Source organism: Chionomys nivalis, chromosome X (genome assembly GCF_950005125.1).
Source record: "Chionomys nivalis chromosome X, mChiNiv1.1, whole genome shotgun sequence".
NCBI classification, from domain to species: domain Eukaryota; kingdom Metazoa; phylum Chordata; class Mammalia; order Rodentia; family Cricetidae; genus Chionomys; species Chionomys nivalis.
Window position 1 is genome coordinate 119,334,403 of NC_080112.1, and position 27,023 is coordinate 119,361,425.

At 37.7% G+C, this 27,023-nt stretch overlaps 1 protein-coding gene across 7 annotated transcripts in view; it reads left to right on the top strand.

The window, feature by feature from the left end:
• Positions 1–27,023, top strand: part of Klhl13 (kelch like family member 13) — a 178,077-nt gene that overhangs the window by 141,221 nt on the left and 9,833 nt on the right. For all 7 annotated transcript variants that reach the window (XM_057760279.1, XM_057760286.1, XM_057760280.1 and 4 more), the window contains 3 exons: positions 14,878–15,010; positions 15,590–15,786; positions 25,756–26,551. In XM_057760279.1, coding sequence (XP_057616262.1) covers positions 14,878–15,010; positions 15,590–15,786; positions 25,756–26,551 — 1,126 coding nt within the window. The remainder of the gene's footprint in view (positions 1–14,877; positions 15,011–15,589; positions 15,787–25,755; positions 26,552–27,023) is intronic.

Below are 27,023 nucleotides of genomic sequence, written 5' to 3' on the forward strand. Positions count from 1 at the left end.
TCATCCCAGGTTCTTGAATTTTCAGATAAGGGACCCACACAGCATACTGAGGGTCAACTGTACAGTTTCACCACGGTATACAGACTAGAATCTTCTTCCACCAACAACCATGGATTCTTTTTTCCATGAATGAATAGATGAGATGATAGATACATTATAAATCATTGTTACAGCAAGGAAACATTTAAAGTAGCTTAAATGTTTTTCCATTATCTTTTTGTCATTTAATTGTATACACCTTGTACTCAATACACAGATCTAGCCTACTTTTTTGTTTGTTTATTTGCTTTCAGACAAGATCTTGTTCTGTAGCCGAGAATGGTCTGAAGCTCACTATGTAGTCTAAGCTGACTTTGAATTTAGACAATCAGTTCTGTCTCAGCCCCTTAAACAAAATTCTCAAAAGATAAATACAAATGTCTGAGGAGCATTTTCAAAATGTTCAACATCTTTAGTCATAAGTGAAATGCAAATTAAAACTACTTTGAGATTTCATCTTAACCCAATTAAAATGGCCAAGATCAGGAGAACAAATGGCACCAGATGGTGGTGGGATTACAGACTGGCTCAGCCACTGTAGAAACAGTATAGAGATTTCCCAAGAAGCTGCAAGTCAATATACCATATAATCCAGCTGTTCTTCTTGGGTAATTGATGGAGGAAGGTCATTGGTTAAAAAATAAAGAAACTGCTTGGCCCTCATAGGTTAGAACATAGGTGGGTGGAGTAAACAGAACAGAATGCTGGGAGGAAGAGGAAGTGAGCTCAGATGCCATTTCCTCTCCTCTCTGGGGCAGACGCGATGAAGCAAGCCGCCAGGTCAGACATGCTGAATCTTTCCTGGTAAGACTGGTGCTACACAGATTATTAGAGATGGGTTGATCGGGATATGAGAATTAGCCAGTAAGGGCTAGAGCTAATGGGCCAAGCAGTGTTTAAAAGAATACAGTTTGTGTGTTGTTATTTCGGGGCATAAGCTAGCCAGGCGACCAGGAGCTGGGGCGGCAGGAACACAGCCCGCAGCTCCCACTACAGGTAATCTTACTATAGGGATGCTTGCTCATCGGTGTTCATTAATGCACTATTCATAATTGCCAGGAAATAGAATGCACAACAGAAAATGTGCATTTGCACAATGGAATATTATTTAACTGTTCAGAAACTGCCTTTAATCCCAGCATTCGGGAGGCAGAGGCAGGGAGGTGAATGTCTAAATTTGAGAACAGCTGGTCTACAGAGTGAGTTCCAGAAGAGTCAGGGATACACAGAGATATGCTACTATTATTCTGCTAAATTGACTAAATTCTGCTAAATTGACTATTATTCTGCTAAATTTTGTACTAAAACAACTTCTAATTGCCTATTGCTATACCCATAGATTAGTGTATCTCTCAATCCTTACCAAAAAAGCTACTTTATGTAGTGTTGGGGATTAGCATGGAGACTAACAACTGGTCAGTGTGCACCTAAAAGGGGGCTGAACACTCTTCAGACCTAAATTGAAAATCTATGTCACACCCCTCCACCAGAGTTTCAAGGATTATCCTGAAAGACGTGGGCGGGTGGAGTGTAAAAGCCAGAGGCAGACTTGGTGGATGGCTATGAAGAAGTAGTGTTTTCCAGACACCATAGGACAAATGCGCATATGAATTTACAGCAGTTGTGACAGTGTGCCCAAGACTGGTGCAAACTCAAGACAGACAATATCCCAGTATGGGGGTGGGTGGGTGGTGGTGGGGGTTAGCACCAAGACTCACCCCTAGCTAAGATGCTATTAGCATTTGATAGCTGCTGATAGCCCTGGGTAAGTCAGCTGCACTCCAGGGCAGGCTTCATGCCTGGGCAATGCAAATGCAAATTGAGTTGATGAGTTAAAGGGGAACAAAAGCAAAAGAAGAGACAAGAAAGAAAAAGCCAAGTCAGGAGGGTAGAGAGGTGGGGATAGTTTGGAGAGGGTTGCAGGTGATCAGCATACATTCTGTGGAATTCTCAAAGAATTAATAAAAATATTATTTGTAAAAAGTTATATTCCCACAAACAGATTTTTTTAAACCAAGCACTAACAGGGAGAGGCTTTTTCTAATTTTGGATGCATGGTTGTCAAGGGAATAAGCCAGAGAAGTGTTTAATATATAAATGGTATCGTTGTGTTAAAATTAGCAACAACACACACTCCAGCTTGAACAGGCATCAAAAGTACCGCCAAGGGGAAAGATCCATGGGGAGCAACCAACTGTTTTAGGGAGTCTCACCCTGAATGATTACCCATTTCCTAACTGTAGTGAGAATAACTTGGTCCTCCCAATTCAGCCCAAACTAGAGTTCCCATTTTAGTACTACTGGCTAGTGATGTGACTTTGAGAAAGTCACTTATCCTCTCTGGACCACTTTCCTTATTTGTAATCTAGGTGAAAGATATGAAGATTAAATGTCACAGTTTATGGAAAAGTAAGGTATATGACAAATGGTTCTTTTCCTCTCACACCCAAGCTAAGCAGAGAGGTTGTCAGGAGAAGAATGTAGCTGATCAGAAGTGATGGGTACACCAAATAAAGTATCCATCTGGTTGGCCTGAGTGACTCTAGGAGATTAGTCATCTTTATTAAATAGGCTGCAACAAATTAGGCTGTCACAGTGCCTAGAAAGACATTTGATACATAATCAGCTTGGATTCCTAGAGCCTTAGACAGATCCCAGGAGAATCCATGATGGAGTTAGCAGTACAAATTACATGTGCGAAGTAAGAAGATTACCCAACATTAACTTAAGGAGTGATTGTTCAAAGTGGAGGCTAATTTCATTGCCCCCCATTCCTTGACTGCTACTGTATCTGTGCTTGCTTCTCACAGAGCCTTCGGTTCTTTGATTTTTCCTTATTATCCCAGGTTGACAATGCCTCTCTTTTACTATGCAGTCCTTTGATGATAATTCTCGGTATCGTATGCCTTCAGGTACATTTAATTTTTAAATAAGAGCTTTATTGAGATGCAATTCATACACCGTATAATTCACCTAGTTAAAGTGTGTAAGTGGGCTTTAGAGTCTTCATAGGATTTTGCAGCTATCATTATTCCTGGAAGATTATCATCTCAAAATAAGAAAACCTGTATCTGCTAAGGGTACTCCCCCTCTGCTGACAGCCTCCTCCTTATCCCTAGGTAGGCATTAATTCTCTAGCTCCATAGCTCTGTCTAGTCTATGCATTTCACACACACGAAGTTATCAAATATATGGCCTTTGTGACTAGTGTCCTTCCTTATTATAAAGTTTTCAAGGCTCATCCATGTTATAGCATGCAGCATACTTCCTTTCTACGACCAGACAGTATTCCCATTGCATGGGTGTATTTTGCATGGATGTATTTTGTTCACCCATTTGTTCATTGATGGGTACCTGGTGACTTCCAGCTTTCAGCTTATGGGCAATGCTGATAGGATTATACATTTACAAATATTTTTATTTCTTTTTGGTATGAGTTTAGGAACAGAGTTGCTTTGTCCTGTGGTAATTGTATGCTCAATCTTTTGAAGAGTTGCCGGGGTGTGTGCTAATGTAGGTGTACTATCTTAAACTTACACTGAATTGTGGGCAGTTCTGGTTTCTTTATAGTAAAGAACATATGTGGCACATGCTCTTTGACACATAATACAGTCAAAGAAAGCACACAGTACATGCTCCTTGACAATTGTTTAGTGTTTTTTTAAACATGGCCATCCAAGGAGGTATGAAGTTCTACTTATGGTTTTTATTTGCTTTTCTCCAATTTTTAATGTTGAACAGATTTTCATTTGTGCTTATGGTCATTTGTATGCCATCTTTGGCAAAATGTCTATTTAGAATTTTGACCCAGTTTTTAATTGGGCCATTTATCTTTCTTTCTTTTTTTTTTTTTTTTGGTTTTTCGAGACAGGGTTTCTCTGTGGTTTTGGAGCCTGTCCTGGAACTAGCTCTTGTAGACCAGGCTGGTCTTGAACTCACAGAGATCCGCCTGCCTCTGCCTCCCAAGTGCTGGGATTAAAGGCGTGCGCCACCAACGCCCGGCTGCCATTTATCTTTCCAATATTCAATAATAAGTGTTCTCTTATATAATGTAGATACAAATCCTTATTTCATAATTAGTTGGCTGGCATTTCTCAAAATACCATCAGTTTTATGTTCCTTCTTTGTTCTGTTCTGTTAATTTCTAATCATTTGTCCGTTCAGCCACATACCCCTTTGCTTGGCGTTAGCTTAGCAGAGTTAATAGAAAAGAGGGTCAAAGAAAATGCGCACGACTTTCATCATCCTGAAAAGTTACACCATCCTTTCACGTATCATTGTTCTTACACCTCTTTCCTCTCCTGGGACGCCCTTTCTTTTCTTTATCTGTCTCCCTTTTTTTTCATAATGACTCGCCTTAAATGATCCCTTTTCGTAACATATTGTTTCCCTATTTGGCAGATATTTGTTAAATTTATATTGACCTGACACATAAAACATCAAGGTAAACATATTAATGATTGGCGTGATGTTTTGGTACATGGTAGGTTGTATAATGTTTAAATAAAGTTAAATATACTTGTCCCCTCAAATAGTTACCATTTCTTTATGATAAAAAGTTTTAAGATCCTTTCTTCTAGCTTTTCAAACTTTGTGATACATGCTTGTTATCTAGAGGCACTCCTTTAGGCAATGGCATATCAGAACTGTATTCATTCTTACATAACTGTAGCTTACCAATCATTGATACATTTCTCCCATGTAAGATATTTTATGCCTAAAGAGGTTATTAGATTCTATTATATCCACATAATTCAGTCCTTAATGAATGTTCACTCTTAGAAAAATTCTCCAGACCTGGAATGTAAGCATGCTCTTTCTGTATGCCTTTTATCTAGTGCTGGGGTATGAGAGTATTCTCCATAAATATCCAGCTTTAATTTTTTAATATTGTAAGTACCATTAAAAGAGTTAATGCATGTGAAGAGCTTAGCCTAATACTTGGCATAAAGGAACCACTCAGTGCCTTTTGCTCTTTTGTGGAGAATATTTATGAATGAATTTAGATGGCAGAATATGATGCATTTACATATAATCTTCCTTCATTGATACTTGAAAACATGTCATGAGACAGAGATGGCAAGAATTGTTATATCCACCATATATATAGGGACTGACTATCTCAGAAGCTAGGAGGCCTACAAAAATTCATATAACCACTTAGATGACACTTATTAGGACTTGACCCAGGTTTTCTGACTCTGTCTGTGCATTTATATTCTAATTTTGTTCTAAACAGTTTTAACTTTTAAAATACAAGCTCTATAAATATTAACTGCCCATTAGCCATAATTGTAAAAATATCTCAATATAAGCTAACAATTTACATGAATAATATTATGGATAGAAATAGTAACATTACATAGATTATTTCCTTCTTTGCCTGTTCTTCTCTATATTTGCCAAAAAAAGTAAATAAGCCAAAAGCAAAGAAGCAAAATATAAATTGGCATTTCATTGGTAGTCCCATTGTTTAGCACAAGGAGACCATAGTTAGTGTAGTAGGCTCCAAGTGGTAGTTATATATGCAAGTTGTCATTGAATATAAACCATATACACCATTTCTTAGATATTGGCTATACTTGTTTAAACTCATGGAAACTTAAAGAACCTTTCTGTTCTTCCATTGAGACTGGTAATTGACACTTTCCCATCTTAATAATCAGTGCCTGTCACTCTGATCTTTCCATGTTTTTCTCAATTTTGGCTATTTATTTTCTATGCCTAATTTTAGTGCTAAAGTCACTGTAAGGTATAATTTTATAACCTTCAGTTATTACCTAGCTAACAGAATGTTTAAAAGTAGGTTGTTTAAAAGCTTAGGCAAATTAATGTGTCTTGCTTTCCACTGGTTTAGCTTCATGGGGTGTTAATGTTAAAGTTGATGTTTGGGTTGTTGGTCTTGGGATGTTGATGACCTTTATCTCATTTCAAAACTTTATAATTATAAAAGGAACAGTTTTAAAAAGGTGTTGATGAGCCCAGTTTGTCACTGAACATCTTTGATCCCAGCACTCAGGAGTTGGGTGGATCTCTTGTGTTTGAGGCCAGCCTGGTCTACAGAGCAAGTTCTAGGACAGCCAGGGTCGCATAGAGAAACCCTGTACCAAAAAAAGTTAATATAAACATAATGAAAAGTTACATGTTATGAAATAGCTCTAGTAATTTAGATTACTATCTAATTAAGATATTACAAATTAAGATTCTATCAAAATCATACTTTTCATTTATTTTCTGTTCCTTCCTGCCAACTAGAATAGAAAGAACTCATTCTGTATCTTTCCTGGGGGAAGCACTTTTTAGTTCTCCCAGAGTAGGGTACAATGAACCATTCTTATGCTTCTAATTGATAAATATCTTGAAGCTGTGTCTAAGACATCCCCTTTCAGTTGTGTTATTATCCAACCCTTCTTTTTCTGTTTCTCTTTTCTTCCTTTCCTTTTCTTTTTTTCTTAAATTTTTGTGATAGGGTTTCTTCACCCTCAAGTATTTTCTTTAGTTTTTAGGTATTTTCTGTATAAACATGTTTTGCCTGCCTGCATGTATGTATGTATGTGCACTGTGTACTTGCCAGGTGCCTGAGGAGGTGAGTGCCAGAAAGTTCTGAGCCACCGTGTGAGTGCTTCCACTTGATTCTTTCTTTGCGTGACTTATTGCACTGGCAGATCTGGAGAAAAATGTTGAGTAGAAGTTCTTAGCATGTACATATTGTGTCTTCTTGATTTTAAAAGAAAGCTGTTGTTAGCTATGGCGTTATGGGACTTCTCAGTTGGGTTTTTTGTTTATAATTTTTTTCCTTGTTCAATTCTTTTTTACTTTAAATTTTGTATTCTTTTTACCTATCAAACACAATTCCCCCTTTCCTCCCCTCCCCTGGTCTACCCATTTTCCCCATCCCCAATCCACTCCTCAGAGAGGGTAATGCCTCCCATGAGGAGTAAACTAAGCTTGGCATATCTAGTTCAGGCAGGACCAAGTTCTTCACCCCTTCATCAAGGCTGAGCAAGATATCCCACCATAGGGAATAGGCTCCAAAACTACCAGTTCATGCACTGGATAGATCCTGGTTCCACTGCCAGGGGCCTCACAGACTGACCGAGTCACTCACATTCAGAGGGCCTTGTTAGGTCATGTGCAGGCTCCCCAGCTGTCAGTCCAGAGTCAGTGAGCTCCCACTAACTTGGGTCAGCTGTCTCTGTGGGTTTCCCCATAATGATCTTGACCCCCCCCCACCCTTGCTCATATAATCCCTCCTCCCTCATCAGTCGAACCCAGTGGAGCTTGGCGCAGTGTTTGACTGTAGATCTTTGCACCTGCTTCCATAAATTACTGGGTGAAGGTTCAGTGCTGACAATTAGGGTAGTGACCAATCTGATTACAGGAGAAAGCCAGTGCAGGCACCCTCTCCACTATTGCTAGTAGTCTTATTTGGGGCTATCCTTGTGGGTTCCTGGGAATTTCCCTAGCACCAGGTTTCTCCCTAATCCTATAATAGCTACCTCTATCAAGATGCTTCTTTTATTGCTTTCTCTATCTACCCCTTCTCTAACTCAACCATCTCATTCCCTCATGTCTATTTATCTATTTCCCTTTCCTAGGGTGATCTATGCATGTCCCTCTTAGGGTCCTCCTTGATACCTAGCTTTTCTGGGGCTGTGGATTGTAGCCTGGTTATCCTTTGCTTTACATCTAATATCCACTTAGGAGTGAGTACATACCATGTTTGTCTTTCTGGGTCTGAGTTACCTCACTCAGGATGATTTTTTTTCTAGTTTCATCCATTTGCCTGCAAATTTCATGATGTCATTGTTTTTTTTTTAACCACTGAATGATACTCTGTTGTATAAATGCACCACGTTTTTTTAATCCATTCTTAGGTTTGGGGCATCTAGGTTGTTTCCAGATTCTATTACGAATAGTGCTGCTATGAACATAATTGAGCAAATGTCTTTGTAGTATAATTGAGCATCCTTTGGGTATATGCTCAAGTGTGGTATTGCTGGATCTTGAAGTAGATTGATTCCCAGTTTTCTAAGAAATTGCTCATTAAGATTTTAGTAATTTGTTTTATTCCTTAATCCCAACTCGATATTGGGCTTTCCCCATGCTTTCTTATAACTGTTAAGATCATCTTTCTTTCCAAGTCTATTAATATAGCAACTTTTTTAAAAATTAGATTTTCATTGCTAAGGCTACTTTTACTTGGAGAGATTGGTCATACTATACTACTGCTTTTTACGTTGTTAAATGTGGCATGTTAAGACTTATTTGTATATTTATGATCTTAATGAATTTGTTTTTATTCTTTCTTTATGAGTCATTGTCTCTCTGTGTAGTTCAAGCTTACCTCAAACTCACAATTCTCTGACCTCAACTTCCTGGGCATGAATATTAGGATTACAGTCATGTACCACCGTGATGGGCATGTCATGATGGATTTTAATGTTATATTTCTTCAGTTACATTTGTCTGATTTGAGCGTTAAGGTAATGTCTGGGGCTAGATAAGGTACTACATACCTGTATACTATCACACAGGAAATAGAGGCTAGAGAATTATGAGTTCAAGGCCAACCTCACTCACGTAAGTAGTTGGAGACCTAGGCTCCATGACACACTTTCACAGAAAAAAAAAAAAAAACAGTAAAGAGAAAAACTAACAAATCAAATAACAACACTATAGATAGCATGTATAAAATCCAAGAATGCTATAGATAGCATGTATAAAATTTAAGAAGGCTATAGATAGCATGTGTAAAATTCAGGAATACTATAGATAGCGTGTATAAAATCCAGGAATTCGTACCTGACACTGTACCCCAACCTGGAGATTTTTAGTCACAAAACTCAAGTTTTGACTCATGTATTACGCAACTCTGCTTTTAGAATAGAAAAAAATTATTTTATATTCTCATTTAATTGATACATGTGTCACAAAATGACTCACATTATCCCTGCTAATAGTCCCTGCTCTTAAATCTGTTTTGTCTGACACTATGTTTATGCCAGCTGTATTTTAGTTTTTGTCAACTCAGTATATTTTACCATCTTCTTACTTCTTAGTTTATAAATTGGAACATACAGTGAAAGTGATTTTTACTTGGATATAATCCAAGTATGTGCATTGCAAATATGTCATTTCACTTAATCATCATAATTATGAAATTGAATTATTACGTGACTCTAACTTACTTCTTATTACTTCTTGGTAGTCCCTTCTCCTAAATCTTGGGAACTACAATCTATTTTCTGTCACGTTGTTTCTGTTATTTTGTTTCTTTTCTTTTTTAAAAAAAATATTTATTTATTTATTTATTTATTTATTTATTTATTTATATGTATGTATACAATATTCTTTCTGCGTGTATGCCTGAAGGCCAGAAGAGGGCACCAGACCTCATTACAGATGGTTGTGAGCCACCATGTGGTTGCTGGGAATTGAACTCAGGACCTTTAGAAGAGCAGGCAATGCTCTTAACCGCTGAGCCATCTCTCCAGCCCTGTTTCTGTTATTTTGAAAAAAAAAAAAAAAACCTCCAAAGTATCATGTAACCTATAAGATATTGAGATTAGTTTCTTTTACATAGTCCAGTCTTTTAGATCCATTCACTTTGCCGTTTATGTTTAGTTTGCCCCCCTTTAAGTGTTGAACAGTGTTTCACAGTGTGACTCTGTGGTGTTTCTTGCCTATACTTCACATTGACCATCTTCCCAACACTTTCCACTCATCAGGGCTCTCTTCTTGATCTAAAAGCTGAGGCTTCAATCCTTGCTGTGCTATATACATACCAGAACTACACCCGAGTCTTGATCCAGATATAGAGAAATAAAAAGTGAGCACGTACCACATGGGCTATCATGCATCCATCCTATGCTTGGTGGCTATTTGCAAAAAGCATGGCAGCCCAAGTTTTGTTAACCTTGGTCTGCTGGCAGGTGGGGGTGGGGGAAGGAGTGCATGAGAAGGCATCTCTCCAAACGTATCTCCCTGGTATCTTGTCCTATAAACTTAATTGTCTTGGTGTTTTCAAACTGAATTTTGCCTGTGTTCCCATTGTACCTCTTTCTACGCTGTGTATTGTGACAATTATGACTTCATATAATTTTTTCTCATCTTTCACAAATGCTGCTCTTTTGGTCTTAAAAACCATATTTTTCATATGTTTTATTTTTAAGGTATTTCAGGTTGTAGAATGAAGAAAAAAATCTGCTGTTTTCTTTACCTTCTCTAGAAACAAAATTTTATTAGCTATATTTAAATGTTAAATCTTGAGACACAGAGCAAAATTGCCTAATTGTTTTAGGGAGATTTGATTGGTAATAGCCTTATAAAGGAGGTCAAATTTGGATTATGCCTTAGAGGTGGGAGGATATCAATGTGAAAAGGAATGGCATAAATAAAAAGTAATAGAAAAGGAGTAAGTCTGGGTTGGGTAACCTGATATGATGGGTTACAGTACACAGGGTCATAAAACTTATGGGTGTATAGTTGGGTTAGATTTGAGAAGTCTTTGAAAACTAGGAGTTATGATACAACACAATGATAGGGAGCTATTAGATGTTTTGAAAGTTAAAGCCGGGATATATAATGATAACAGTTTTTCATATTAATGTAAAATTTCATGTGCAGTCTATAATATCTCTTTCCTCTGAATCAAATGAAGAGCAGTTACATAAAAACAAAGCTCATATTATTTTGATCAAATTCGTGCTGTCTACTTAATAATTAAACCCGACTTAACCATTCTTCTTCAGTACTTAAAAGCTTCCAGCCTTGTTTTTAAAAACCTATTTTCTGTTGGTATTTTTTTTATTGTTCTTGTCAAGATGCGTTTCCTGTTCCTGTTCATTGTTTTTGCAAAATTATAGTCATCACATTAGTTATAATGTACTACTACTAAATTCTTTCCAATGCAGAGGTTGGTGGAAATATTTACTTGTCTCATTATTTCTAATACCATACCATACATCACAGTGACTTATTTATTTATTTATTTATTTTTGTTTTTTTGAGACAGGGTTTCTCTGTAGCTTTGGAGCCTGTCCTGGAACTAGCTCTTGTAGACCAGGCTGGCCTCGAACTCACAGAGATCTGCCTGCCTCTGCCTCCTGAGTGCTGGGAATAAAGGCTGCGCCACCACCGCCCGACTCAGACTTGTTTTCTGCATGATGGTATTATATTTAATTTGGATGCTAATGCTCTCCAGCCAGCTTTTAAAGTAATTTATTTTTGTTTTTTCTGTATTAGAATTTTATAACATCAACTTACTCCTTCCTCTTATACAATAATTTTGAAAATTGTTAGGTTGAGTTAATTTGTGTCAGTCTTTTAGGGTATTTATATATATGCCTCTTTGTAATATTTGACAAATTGATTCATTGGTTAATTTCAAGAAGATAAAAACCTTTTAGTGGCTTTTTGTTCCTAAAGAATATAGAAGAAATAGAAAAAAGATGTAGGGGGAGTTATAGAAGGGGGAAGAGTAAATATTCAGGGACTGAGAACAAACAAGTTCTTCTTACTTCAGAACCAAGGCCCAGAAGACATGAAGTAGTAGAGAAATAAGATAGGTGCTAACACTGAAAGGTGAAATTAAATTAATGGAAGTAGTTTTAAGGACACGCTTAAAGTTAGCTAGAAGCTAAGCACATAAGGTCCATAAAACAGAACTCTGTATGTGGAGAGCGGTGGGCAACATAAGTTTATAGAAATTGTAGAAAAGGAGTCCAAAGTTGGGGTAGAAGATTAATTTTATAGAGAAAGGACACACTGTGTGCAGGATCTCTAAGATGATGTCTAAAGTTGAGTGGAGGAAAAGATGGTGAGAAAACTGATCAAGTGGTAAGAGGAGACTGTAACATGCCAACCCGTATTTGACACGTCTACAAGGGCAACCCCTAAGCCAAAGGCTCAGGGGAAATCACAGAAGAGAAGGTGGGGAGGTTGTAAGAGCTGGAAAACCAACCTGAAAGTCTGCTTTAAAATAGTGTCTCCTATATAGGACATGAAAACTGCAACCGTGCAATCTCAACAATATGGTTGCCTAAACATGACCTGCGTAATGACATCAGCTGACGTTCCAGTGTAGATGGGGAATTCTCTCAAGGCCACACCACTACATGAAGAACTACAAACCATCAGTGGCTTCTCCAAGGACAAGCCCTCTGATAAATTATCCACTCCCAAGTGGTACAGCCCTAAACACAAAAACTGCTCTAAAATGGACCCAATAGGGTGTGGGGGTTGTGAAGAAGAGATGAGTAATTTCAGAGAGAGTCGGTGGGAGGAAAACAGGAGCAATGGGGTAAACAAGATGTAAAGACAGTACTTGCATATGAAATTCTCAAATTAAAAATAACTGTGAGAATGAGAACAAAAAGTAGATATATTGAAGGCAGATTCAAATTTCCCTCATGACACCAAATTACTGAGAAAGGGTTGACTTTTTCCATGATAGTGTAAATAGATCCAAAATGATTTACTTTGTGATAAGGATAAAGTCTCTTGATCCCTTCGCTGAGCTGAGCCAAACTGTCCATATGTGAAGGAATGAGGCATCTGTCCACAGGAAGTTCTTCGCTGCATCAATTGTAATTGCTGTGCTATGTCGCCACCTGAGGTAGTATACAACCTCTAAGAATGAAGTTTGTCTTTGCACATTGAGATACAAGGCTATTCATTACTATGTAGACATGTGCCAGTACACCTGCGTTATTCCCTATGGGTTTTGACTTTTAAAAAGTATATATCTATAATTTTTAACCTCAAGTTTATTTGTGGATGAAAGGGAAGACAAGCTAAGCCGTTGGATCCAACCTTTCCTTCCTAAACACTGGGCTTAATTCCATTTTTACTCTCATGTTCAACCTTTACCCTCTTTGAGAAGCAAGCACTGTCAGCACATTCCATTTCCTTCTTGGGAGAAGCTAAGCTTCTAGTTCCTAATTAATATGACAAAGGGCTAATGTTTTCCCCAGCATGCTGACATGACTTTAAAGTACTAATTGACAGCTTCTGAGTGAAATGGAGTTTTGTGAATATCCTAACTTGAACACTTACTACAAAGTATATGCCAAAGCACTCAATTCAGTTCAAAGCTTCTGGGCCTGAACAGTGCCAGCCAAGGGCATCTCCTTATCTCAGATGATTGACAGTCTTACCCCCACTGAAGTGTGCTCATTCAGTACTTATGCATACCTACATAATTTTAAAAGTATCTCCCATAAACTTACTGAGCTTTTTACACCTTACCTGAGTAATAAGGAACAGTCTTAAGTATTGAGAACACTTTCTCCAAGTTGACATTGCTTTGGCTAGATGCATTGTTCCTCCTTTACATCTGCTTTTCTGACTAAGAGAGGCAAGGGATGAATTACAGAGCTAGGGTGTGGAGTATTTGTGTTTTCAAAGGAAGGAGGGCATTTATGAGCAGTTTCATAATTATGAACAATCCATGCCATACATTGGCGGAGATGCACAAATATAATACACAACCCTGTCCTAAAGTATGTGTATAACGTGTAACTATTTTTTTTCTCCCTAGAGGGACAGCAGTTGGATCAGATAATCTCGTTGCCATTTTAGTTCCATTAAACCACATATTTACTTTTAAAAGCAATCTTAAAATTATGATGGGGAGTTTAGATTGTGGTTTGTATTATATTTATGTGTAGAATCTTTTCAGAATTGCATTCTTAGTAAATTATACCTTTGGCTTCTTAAATCTGTGAAATATGACTTTATTTTACGTTTTAAGGTCGTTAAAATACAAAGGGAACAGCATAATCCTTTCTTTATATTGGCTCTTATTGTGTTTATTATAATCTTAGAAAGTGATCTGTGTTAGTTTCTACCACCCCTGATTTGTTTTATAAATGAACATTTCTATGAAACTACAGATTGAGTCTTGCCAAATTCTTCCTTTTTGCCTCGTTATTAAATTCTGTATAGTTCCCCATTAGAAGCTTGCTGTGACCTTTTCCCATTTTAATAAAGCAAATTATATAATTCGTCTTGTAAAACATGCTGTGTGGTATACATACATCGTTCCATCTGCCCATTGTACTCTTCGAAGCATTTCATTCTCCTCAGAGTAGACAAGCCTGAACTCCTTGTTTGAGGTTCAGAGGAAGGAGTTAATCAACAGGTACTTTTCTCACTGGGACTTGTCTCTCCTCTCCCCTGCAGGGGCTAGCCTGTTCATCCTCTGCTAATCCTTTAAGCCCTTGGAGACAATTAAGCCTCCTGTTGGGACTCCCTACACTCCTTTTTATCAAAGATAATTAAATCTCTGACTTGAAAGATAATTGGCCAAACAGCAGCAGCAATAAGCTGAATATTGGAATATTTAAAGCTAAAGCGTTAATTCTCAAAGAGGGTAAAGATTTCAGGTGATAGAATGAACTCCAGTCTTGCACTTGATACAGATAGATACCCTCTCCTGTATGTCTCAAGGAGGGAAAAGCCATCAAAATGCAAAAGATTCTCTTAAAGTCCTATTGCAGTACTATCCATGTAATTATGGGAAGGGCTTTATTTTACATATGGGGAAAACAAGTATAAATGATCATTTTTTTCTTCGAGCAGGGTAAATAGATAGATAAATTCACATATTTCCCTTCTTTGTTCTTAATGTAAATTAGCCTTAATATTCTATTTTTTGTGCTGTGAAATGTATACACACATCAACAAAGCCGTTTTTATTCTTTCTGAGCACTCCTTTGGCTCTGTTTTCCAAATACACTGGCCCTATGAGCATGCAAACAGAAGCTTAGCACACAGGGATTGTGATGTTCCTTTCCCCCTTGATTCCTGGCTCAATTTATGTGCTTGTTATAGGGCTTTGACCAGCTTCGCCTTGATGGACTGCTTTGTGACGTGACCCTGATGCCAGGTGATACAGATGATGCCTACCCTGTGCACAGAGTCATGATGGCATCTGCAAGTGACTACTTCAAAGCTATGTTCACAGGTAGGTTGCCTTTTGACAGCCTGCATTCACTTTAAGACATCAGAAGAAAGCCTTGTCTAATTATTTTATTGTTACTACTTCTAACCCCAAATCCAGTATTTAGCTCTGTGTCATTAAAAAAAAATATTTTCAAAAAAAAAATCTTCACCAGTCTGTGTTGTGTTTGCTGCTGCTCTGGCAAGGGAAATTGAAGCGTGTTTTGTACCATCCCTTGTACTTCATAGCCTTTCTTTCTTTAATATCAGAGACTCTGTGCTCCTATAATGTGGCCTTTAATCCATCAAAAGTGACAGGAAGTGACAGGAGACCATTTTAAAGGACTTGTATTATGCATGATCTCCATCAGTATAGACAGAATTTTCTTCAAGTGCTCTTTGAACTGTAATAACGTGCAAATACCCAACTGTGGCATGGGTGCGTACTTGGAGTAAGACTTTCCCTTGCTTTTACTGCATCTAATTAGCAATAGAAGTGAGTGTGACTTGGGTTACCCACCTTCATTGAATTGACTGTCTTAGCAATAGAAGTGACTTTGACTGGAGACCCAGCTTCACTGAGCTGACTGTCTTGTCATTTAAGGTGGAATGAAAGAACAAGAATTAATGTGCATCAAGCTTCATGGAGTGAGCAAAGTGGGTCTAAGGAAAATTATTGACTTCATCTATACTGCGAAACTCTCTCTCAACATGGACAACCTTCAAGACACGCTGGAAGCTGCCAGCTTTCTTCAGATTCTACCAGTTTTAGACTTCTGTAAAGTGTTTCTCATATCAGGGGTAAGATGTTCTCATATCTTCTTTTTCTTGTGGTAGATGCTCATAGAGAGTTCGAGAAAGGCTCCTAAAGTCAATTCTATAGACATGTGAAACTTGTGAGAAGAAGAAGCTGTCATATAACATGTGGTGTGGGATTAAATGGAAAATAAAACAGGTGAATTTTACAAAGTAGAATTACTTAAGAGAAGGCTTCCATATGGTCAAATGATGTGCAATACTAATATATTTGAAAATATAACTTGTTTTATAATTTTGTATGCTTTAATTTTGGTTTATTCATTTCAGTGATTTTATATAACATTTGACTTACTTTTACACAGTAGTCTTTTATAGAATTAAATTGGAAAGTGATCTGAGCTTCTAGAATTGTATTGAAACTAGCTTTACAGTTTTTCTTCTTTGATTCTTGATCTTAAGAACTAGCAGTTAAGTGCTAACTTTCGCAAAGATGTGAATCTTGACTCCTTAGAACATATCACACTGTGTAATGGTTAGCTTTTTTTCTAACCAACTAATAACGTAACTAGTAACTTAACAGTCACTGTGATCCTACAGATTTTATTTTAGTCAAGGAAACTTAAACATTTCCTGGCTTACACAGACCTGACAAGATTTCTCCAGTTCCTGTTGCTTTTGTCATTAAAATTATACTGATAGTAAAATTTTATTTATTTTTTAATTCATTATTTGATAGATAATATATTTTCCTATAATTGGTTTTAACTAATGTCACCTTAATATTGATAATTTGCTCTTAGGCCTTTTAGAAATTTTGAACATAAAATCTTCCTTAAAACACTAAGTTTGGGGAAAATATTTACCTAATTATTTTATTAATAAGGTGCTTCTTATCTAACAACAGATGAATCAATAATCAGTCATATAAGTACACAAGGGAATGATGGAAAGAAAGCTTTTTTATCAGTCACAGTTACAAGGATAAGCCTGGACTATAATATATTAAGTGAAATAAGCCACACATAGAAAAAAGAATACTACCTGTTCACACTCACATGTGGAAGCTAGAAAAGTGCATCTCACAGAGGCAGGAAAATAGTGATTACCAGACCCCAGGGACTGTAGGACTAAAGGAAGTTTAGGGAGAAATTAGTTAGGAGATGCAGAAATAAAGTTCCATAGGCATATTCTGGTGTTTTAGGACAGCACATTGGAGTAACTATTTCTAATAATGTTTCATATATTTCAAAATCATTATAAAAGAATATTATAAATGTCTTTACAATGAAGAAATTATCAATAATTAAGATAAATGATAATAATTACTCTAATTATTGCGTAACATATATGTATTGAAACATCATATTGTACAAGCAAATTTAAATAAGCAATATATGTGTTAATTCAAAATAAGATAAACAATTAAGCATATTAAACAAAAACATTTTAGAAAGGAAACTTTCGATAAGACAGTCAATGCCCATTTAATTATACTATTAAAATCTGCTTTTTAAAATATATTTCTTTCTATCACAGAGTACTGAAATGAGTGTCATAATTACTTGTAAAATTTAAGCTAATTGCTATTTTAAAGATTTTATGGCTGTGCGGTGCTATATTATTGATTCCTATCACTGCTGTGCAGTAGTCTAAATGAAGTTTATTAGTCTCTCATGCTGTTTGCCAGCATCGCTAAATTTGTGTCTCAAGTTTCATTTCAATCCTGCTATGCAAAGCCCATACTCGTAGCAACTAGTTTTCCTGTTTCTTTTGTCACCAACAGCATGTGACAACTTCAAATAAACTGTGGATGTATTGAATATTTTTTTAATGTCACAAGTTCAAGAATTAATTTAGTAGTAACCCTTAAAGCTTACGTTGACAGACTCTCTACCATTGCTTTCCTCTGAGCTTAACAGCTCATCTTGAAACAAACTAGGGAAAGTGCTATGATTTCATTAGAAATAGTGATTATCAAAAAGCATTGTTGACCTATTATCTAACAGAAGTTTGGCATATATAACTTCACATATTATGATCAATCACTTTACCTGAAAGAAGACCAAATTGAGAGAGAGAGAGAGAGAGAGAGAGAGAGAAAATTTATGTATATTTTTATATATACATACTTTTTTTTAAGACACAGCCTCCCTATGTAGGTCTAACTGGCCTAGAACTCTCTGTGTGGATCAAACTGTCTTAACACTCAATAGAGGCCTTTCCCTACTAAATGTTGGGATTAAAAGCATGAACCACCACACCCAACAGTGAACAGTATTATCTGTCTGTCTGTCTATCTATCTATCTATTTATCTATCTAATCTATCTATCTATTTGGTTTTTTGAGACAGGGTCCTTCTGAGTAGCCTTGGCTGTCCTGGAACTCACTTTGTAGACCAGGCCAGCCTTGAACTAACAGAGATCTATTTGCCTAATGCCTCCCCAGTGCTGGTATTAAGGCCCTGTGCCACCAATGTCCAACTAAACCAACTGTATTTACGGTTAGTATATTTCTATCAGAATAGTGCAGAAGAACGTTTCAAGATTACTCTATTTAAAAACAGTCTTATTTAAAGATGGGATGATCGTGGTTTTATATGTTTACACCTTTCCAGCAATTCAGAAGTTGTTTCTTTAATTGCTTGAAATGCTTGCTATAACTAAGGCTTTTAGCCTTGAGATGCCTTCATTACCACGAACAGTTAATATTGTCTTCAGGATTGTATTCTTTGCTCTTAGTATCTTCAGCAGAGACCCTGCACCATATCCAGTGAGGGGGCTTGATAGGAGCGATGTTTCCTTGTGCTGTACTCCATTCTTCTGCCTCTGCATTGCAGATATCCTCTTCTGTGACCTTCTAGGAGATTCATCTTTTTCAGAACATCATTCTTTTTTGTTCAAGCTTCATCTTGCTTACTGAGAAAGTGGCTATGTTCTTTTATGGTGGCAATCTCCTCTCTCATGGTCTTTGAATTACTTTTTAGAAAACCTGGCTGAGTGCCAGGATCTTTTTTTCTTCTGACGCTTTGTTTCTTAGTTAAGCCACACTTCACCTCTGAGCTCTTTCTCCCTTCCTTCTCAGTGAGTGAAACTGGAAAAGGCACTAGGTGTCTTTTCTACTTAGAACTTCAAGTCTCAACATACTATGACTATTTCACATAGGAGGACTTGTTTTTTAGTTATTCCCTGAGCTAAATTATTATGAGTAATTTTTAAAGATGATCCTATGTCTTAAAAACTTTGCTGAAAACAAATGATTTGGAGGAAATAGACTTCACGTTTTTAATGACACACTAAAATATTAGCTCAAATAACTGAAGTGTCAATTGAGTTGGAACCTTGAAAAAGAAACATTGCTTTTAATTCTTAACCATGTGTGTGGATGCAGAATGGTGGCTAGTAAAATGTGAATTGGCAAAATTAGATCCAGAAAGAATTTATGTAGTAGTTTTGAATGATAGCTTTACATTTGATAGCAGAGTCATTTTTTTCATGTTAGTTAGGAATTCCACTTCTGTGTAACAGAGCCTGAGGCTCAGTAGAAGAAAGTCAGCCTTCTGTCCAACTTCATTGTCATTTATAATGAGGCTTTTCCCTTGGGCTAATAATTAGTATTTTATTTTATTGGTTTTTCCGAAAGAAGGTTTCTCTAGCTTTGGAGCCTATCCTGGAACTGGCTCCTGTAGACCAGGCTGGCCTCAAACTCACAGAGGTCTGCCTGCCTCTGCCTCCCAAGTGCTGGAATTAAAGGCGTGCGCCACCACTGCCCTGCTAGTATTATCTTTTATAGGATCCAGCATTTTTGTTAGTGCTGTATCATTTTCTTGGTTGTCATTGGAAAGAGAACTATGAAATGAACACAAAATACTGATGATTAAAGCTGTTAATCAGATTAGATAAACTTATTTATAAAATTAAAAAATACTTTCACATGTTATGGATGTAATGATTTTAGTTGCATACTTAAAAGATTACATTAGGGCTTTTAAGTCTCCATCCTGTGCCAGATCTCTGGTACTTTCACATTCTCTGGAGTCCTTTTCTCTTCTTCAATAAACTCTATTTCTATCACTGAAAAATAAAAGTAAGTGGCTGGAGAGATGGCTCAGTGGTTAAGAGCCCCAGCTGCTCTTCCAGACAAGTCAGCTTTGGGTCTCAGCACCACATGGTGGCTCACAAGCACCTGTAACTCCAGTCCCAGGGGCTCTGCTGCCCTCTTCTTTTTTCCTTTTTCTTTTTTATTTATTAAAAATGTCCACCTCCTCTCCTCCTCCCATTTCTCTCCCACTCCCCCCACTCCCCTCCCCCCTCCTCCCTCTCCAGTCCTAAGAGCAGTCAGGGTTCCCTGCCCTGTGGGAAGTCCAAGGTCCTCCCCCCTCCATCCAAGTCTAGGAAGATGATCATCCAAATAGACTAGGCCAGTCCATGCATTAAAATCAAGACTCGGTGCCATTGTCCTTGGCTTCTCAGTCAGCCCTCATGCTGGCCTCCTCTAACCTCAGCAGGACCCAGGCGTGCATTCAGTGCATATGCATAGATTCAGGCAGAACACATGCATACACACACAATTAATGAGAAAAAGATAAATTACATTACTTTTTATTTGTCCCTATGACATTATAACATTATGGTATTTTGTAGCCATTCCCCAGTTTACAAACTGACTTAAATCAAGATTTTCATTCATTATTTTTTCAGTTTGAAGTATTGTCATCTACTGTTTTCCCTGCAAAATGATTCTTAGAAAGAATAGCAGGCTTGTCCAAAAAACAAATTAATTTAATATTAGGTTACTGAAATAGCATACTTGGAAATGAAAAAAATTACAACATATATATATATGCACACACACATATGTGTGTGTGCGCATATATGTTATACTATTTTGTTATCTGCATTATATTATATGCCACATATGTTAAGTATTATATTAAGAATAAGTAATATACAATAAATAAGAGAAAAATTGTTTTCTTTATTTTACATAAGCATACTAAGTATAGTATTTCTAAATTTTAACTTCTACATAGAAATGGACAGATATTTGTCTTTTTTGGTTTGTTTCACTTTGCACGATATCCTCCAATATCATTCATTTTCCTGAAAATGACATATTTCATTTTACCATACTTTATCTGTTCATCTGTTGTTGTACATCCAGGCTGATTCCCTGCCATGGCTATTGTGCATGGCGTTGTAGTAAAACATGGATGAACATATGTCTCTGTGCTAAGTGACATAGATTGCCTTGGGTATATATATACCCAGGATTGGCATAGCAGGGTCATGTGGTAGAAAGCTCTATCTTTAGTTTTTGAAGAGCTTCCACAGCGACTTCTGGAGTGGTGGGGCTAGTTATTGTACATCCCCACCAATAGTGTGTAAGTTCCTTACCAACATCGGTTGTCATTTGTTTTCCTGATGATTGTGCTATGCTGTCTGGGGTGAGAAATAATCTCAGGTAGTTTTGTTACTGAACTTGGAGGTCACAACTTGTGCCCAAAGTCAAGTCTGCCCACAGGTGTGCAATAGTCATTTTAAAGGGAAAGCAGAAAAAGGAGATTTATTCAATGTAGCCGAACTGAGAAAGGAGCAAGGAGATTCATCAAGTCCCTCCACTATTTGGGGGTCTGAAAGTTGTAGTAATAGGAGCGGCGGGGCTGCTTCCCACCGCCACCTGGCTAGCTTATGCCCCGAAATAATTACACGGAAACTGTATTCATTTAAACTCTGCCTGGCCTATTAGTTCCAGCTTCTTATTGGCTAGCTCTTACATATTGATCTAACCCATTTCTAATATTCTGTGTAGCACCACGAGCTGGCTTACCAGGAAAGATCTTAACCTGCGTCTGTCTGGAGTGGGAGAATCATGGCGACTCACTGACTCGGCTTCTTTCTCCCAGCATTCTGTTCTGTCTACTCCACCCACGTAAGGGTTGGCCTATCAAATGGGCCTAGGCAGTTTCTTTATTAATTAACCAATGAAAGCAACAGATTAGAAAGAAATCACTCCCACATCAGAAAGTGAGATTAAAGTTTAAATAGAGGACACATTTAAGTAGTCCCAATTGACCCCGCCCACCTTTAAGCCAAGGTTTTCATTTGTGCTGCAGTCAGTCTCCTGCTTTAAGGTAGTCTGGCAAGTTGTTGGGACTGTGGGAAATTTCTTTTCTAGAGATAAATTTCCTTCTGGATGGCCTTTCTTTTCTCCCAGCATGAGATTCCTTAGGAAATTTCAATGACTTTGGTGTCCGTTGTCCAGTAATCTGGTAGCTTGAGAGACACAAGTGTCTCTTTGGAGCATCCTGATTTCTCCTGGCCTCTTACAGTTTGATTTGCATTTTCCCCATGGCTAAGAATGTTGAATGTTGTTTGATACATTTATTGATCATGGCTAAGAATGTTGAACATTGCTTGATATATTTATTGATCTTCAGGTCTTTTGTCTATAATTGGACTGGTTCTCTTAATAGTTTTACGTGTATCTTTATTATCCCTTTGTTCTTATCCAAAAGTTCTTTAACTTGTGTCTTGTGTCTTGCAAGGGAAACCTGGCAGGAAATGAATTTTACATCTTCTGTTCCCGTATTAGCTTCTTTGATTACATATGCTTCCATTTTCCAAGTTGGTTGAACTTTCCTTTGGGTTGTGTTTCTAACAGACTAGAAAGCACCAATAAGAATTTGAGATATGGAATGGGTTTTGTAGAAGAAGCTGAAGTAATAGAATTGGTATTTATAAAGGACTTACTAATAAATTTGTTTAGGAAACATAAGTCACACAAGTGGAATTTAGTTAAAGGAGCATTGCCTCCAGAGCACCCCAGAGATAAGTTAGCATGCTTACTGGGTCTATTTGGGTTGCACAAAATTTAGGGTGCTAGGGTGAAAATGTTTACTCCTCAGGATTGAGCAGCCATTAGGCTCTGATTCTCATAACAAAGGAGACAACACTGACTTAAAAGCAGCCACCAGTCACTGATCCTATACCAAAGAAGGGGTAGCTCGGAATGGGAGGCAGGTCTGCTATTAATCCCCTATGCTCTTATCAGGAAAATGTAATTCTGCCAGGTGCCCCAGTAACAAACTATTTGAAAAAAGAACAACACCAGCATAGTTAAAATAATTCTGGCAATATGCAGTATCTTTGCTGTGTAAATCTCCCATCTGCGTAAGTGGCCAGACTTCCAGTATCCTGTCTCTGTTTAAATTGTTTGAAATGTAACCTGGGGTCGGGACCCAAAAGAGATTTAAGGATGACAGCAGCATATAGAAAATGCATCAGCCTAAGGTGGATCTTTTTGGGTGTCGACTCTTATTTGGGCATTAGCTAAAGAGCTTTACTTCATTTCCGCCTGGCTCTAGAAAAATTCCCAGGAATCCACAAGGATGACCCCAGCTAAGACCCTAAGCAATAAAGGAGAGGGTGCCTGAACTGGCCTTGCCTATAGTCAGACTGATGAATATCTTAAATATCACCATAGAACTTTAGTCCAGCAACTGATGGAAGCAGAGGCAGAGACCTGCAGCAAAGCGCTGGACTGGGCTCCCAAAATTCAGTTGAAGAGTCGGAGGAGTGAGAATATGAGCAAAGAGATCAAGGGGGAACACCCACTGAGACAGTTTTTCTGAGCTAAGGGGAGCTCACCAACTCAGCCAGAAAGGGAAGGAATCGGCATAGGTCCAAATTAGACCCTCTGAATGAGGGTGACAGTTGTATGGCTGGGGCAGACAGGGGCCACTGGCATTGGCACCAGAATTTATCCTTACTGCTTATAGTGGCTCTTTGGGAACCCATTCTCTTTGGATGGATAGCTTTCTCAGCCTGGGTATAGTAGGGAGGGCCTTGGACCTTCCCCAAAGCAACATGCCTTACCCTCTCTGAGGAGTGGATGGGGGGTGGGGAGGTTCGGGGGTAGGTGGAGAGATTTCAACTCTTATCCCTATATTCTGCACATATTTGATAAAAATTATTTCTTAATACATGTTTCCCCTGTGTCCCACTTATAATGAATAAGGTTCTAGGAATTTTTTGTCCTAACAGAAAATTGTGTTACTGCGTCTTGAATATTTGTAATACTGCTTTTACTGGGTCTTTACACTGCTGTGTGCCCACAGTGTGGTGCCTGTTGTATAGAGGCTGTAGAAAATAGTCCTTTGATAAAGATGATGACAATTCAAAAGTTTGTAAAATTTTCTCTGGCATTATTTCAAAGGTAGGAACTATTTGTATTGATTAGGTTTTCTGCTCAAGTCTTTTCCAGTCCTGTGGGATACTGATATCTAGAAGGCATTCTCTCAGTGCTCCTAAGGATAAGGTAGATTTCTTTTCTCCTGTCATTTTAGTAATTTTTTTTTCTCATTGGATATTATTGAAGATGGAGGGGGCAGGACAGTAGAAAAAGAATTAAATGTCCTAATCTTGTTTCTTCTTCTTCTTCTTCTTCTTCTTCTTCTTCTTCTTCTTCTTCTTCTTCTTCTTCTTCTTCTTCTTCTTCCTCTTCCTCTTCCTCTTCCTCTTCCTCCTCCTCCTCCTCCTCTTCCTCTTCCTCTTCCTCTTCCTCTCCGTCTTCTTCTTCTGATAAGGTCTTATTCTGTACCCCATGGCAATCCTCCTGCTAGTCCACAGAGACCCATGTAATAGGATTATAGTTGGACACCAGCATCCTAGACTCTACTAAACACTTATGTAGCTTGTTTTTTTCCGTCTCTATTGTTGGACTATTTTACCTTCTATTTAAATTTTTTGATTTTGTTTATGGGGAGATAGAGAATCTCATTTTGTAGCTCAAGTTCGCCATGAGCTTGTGAGCCACTTTTCCTTCCCAAATGCTAGAATCATAGGCACATACCACCATGCTTGCCTCATGCTCTGATTTTAGATTTAATTGGGTAACTAATTTCTGGTGGTCTTGTTTTAACATCTTAAATACCCATTTTTTTGTTGTTTTTACTAGTGGTCATATCAATAATGATAGAAATGTTCATTTTTGAGAATTTTGTTCTTTCATTACTTTTAATTTTTGCTTATCCCTACTGGTAAATATTTACAATAGCACGAATTACCTTAATTTCTTACTTGCCTTAGGAAGGAGATTCATCACTTTAAACAATAATGTCTTCCACCTACTACCATTTGGATAGTCAAATATGGACTACTACTCTACTCAATGCTACTTAAGGTTTTCATGACACATCAACCTTCCACTTCTACAGTAGTATTAAAATATATTGTATATTAGAAATCAAAGATATTGGTACATTCTTAAACTGTGCATTTCTAGAGCACCAGGATTTATTTGCATTGTTTTGTGTTGGTGTATTTTAAATATATAACTACCAAATAAAATAAGCAGTTAAACATGATGATGAGTTTTATACCAACCAGTTTTCTTAGGGCAAACATTGCCATCAGCTCTCTGCCCACTGCCAAGCCTTCCAGGCTGGAAGGCCATGCTCACATAGAAGACCCTGGTAAAACCCAAGCTTCTGTTAAACCCCATGAACCACAAAAAGATTCCTGGAAAGAAAACAGGTGGACACGGGTGAAACAAAAGATGAGAAAAAAGTGGAGTAAGATTTATCAGTGTGAATTGTATACATGTACTAAATTGGGTACACAACTAATTTTAATTTAATTAAGTGACTAAACAAAATAGAACAAATAACACATAATTGAATAACACGGTTTTCCTAAAATTTCTACCTAGCAGTAATTTCATCAGCATTTGGGAGAAGGAAACTTTTTTGAGGAAGAAAAACTTAATTATTTTGGACACAGTCAATGTGAAATGTTTCTTAGGTTAACTAATCAGTTTCGCTTAGTAAACTTTTTGCTGAATCAGGTGAAGGTTGTTTGGACCTTCTTCACGTCTTTATTCACTTCAGTGAGAATCTTTATTTGCTTCTCTATGGACTTGACAAAACACTCTTCCTCTGAAACAGTTTCTGTGATCAAAGTGTAACTGTCTAGAAAGCAGCCATGTTTTTAATTTTCCTATTGGATTCCTAGGTCAACTTGGATAACTGTGTTGAAGTTGGACGCATTGCCAACACCTACCATCTGACAGAAGTGGATAAATATGTCAACAGCTTCGTCTTGAAGAATTTTTCTGCATTGCTGAGCACCGGGGAGTTCCTAAAACTCCCCTTTGAGCGTCTTTCCTTTGTGCTTTCCAGCAACAGCCTTAAGCATTGCTCTGAACTAGAGCTCTTCAAAGCTACCTGTCGCTGGCTTCGCCTGGAAGAGCCCAGAATGGACTGTGCCCCCAAGTTGATGAAGAGCATACGATTTCCGCTGATGACACCACAGGAGCTCATTAATTACGTGCAAACGGTAGATTTCATGAGAACTGACAATACTTGTGTCAACTTGCTTCTGGAAGCCAGCAATTACCAAATGATGCCATTTATGCAGCCGGTTATGCAGTCAGACAGGACTGCCATTCGGTCTGACACCACTCATTTGGTTACACTCGGCGGAGTCCTGAGACAGCAGCTGGTTGTCAGTAAGGAATTGCGCATGTATGATGAAAAGACCCAGGAATGGAAATCTCTAGCCCCCATGGATGCCCCAAGATACCAGCATGGCATTGCTGTCATTGGCAATTTTCTCTATGTCGTTGGCGGGCAGAGCAATTACGACACAAAAGGAAAAACGGCTGTCGATACAGTGTTTAGATTTGATCCTCGCTACAACAAATGGATACAAGTTGCATCTTTAAATGAGAAGCGCACCTTCTTCCACCTAAGTGCTCTCAAAGGATTTCTGTACGCAGTTGGAGGGCGAAACGCTGCTGGAGAATTGCGTAAGTCTGCCTACTTACTGTTTTTAAATTTCTTTTTTTTTATTGATTTTTATTGAGCTCTACATTTTTCTCTGCTCCCCTCCCTGCCTTACCCCTCTCCCCTTCAACCCTCCCCCAAGGTTCCCATGCTCCCAATTTACTCAGGAGATCTTTTCTTTTTCTACTTATACATAGAATACATTTTTTTTTAACCGAGAAATTTGTTTTAGGTCACAAAATAAACAGTTATAGAAATTTAAAGACAAAAATATACCCAGGGTTGCATTTGTAAACTATTTTTTCTAAGAAAATATCAGATATCATCTATATATCTTATTTCAGCACGTACTGTTGGCCAAGGTCAAAATTATATCTAATACGTAGTTTGCTGTATTGCAACAACTATAACACACATACAGACACACACAAACACAGAGTTTTCATATTGAAAAGTCAATTGGAATGTATACTCAATTTATATTCTAATAGCCCC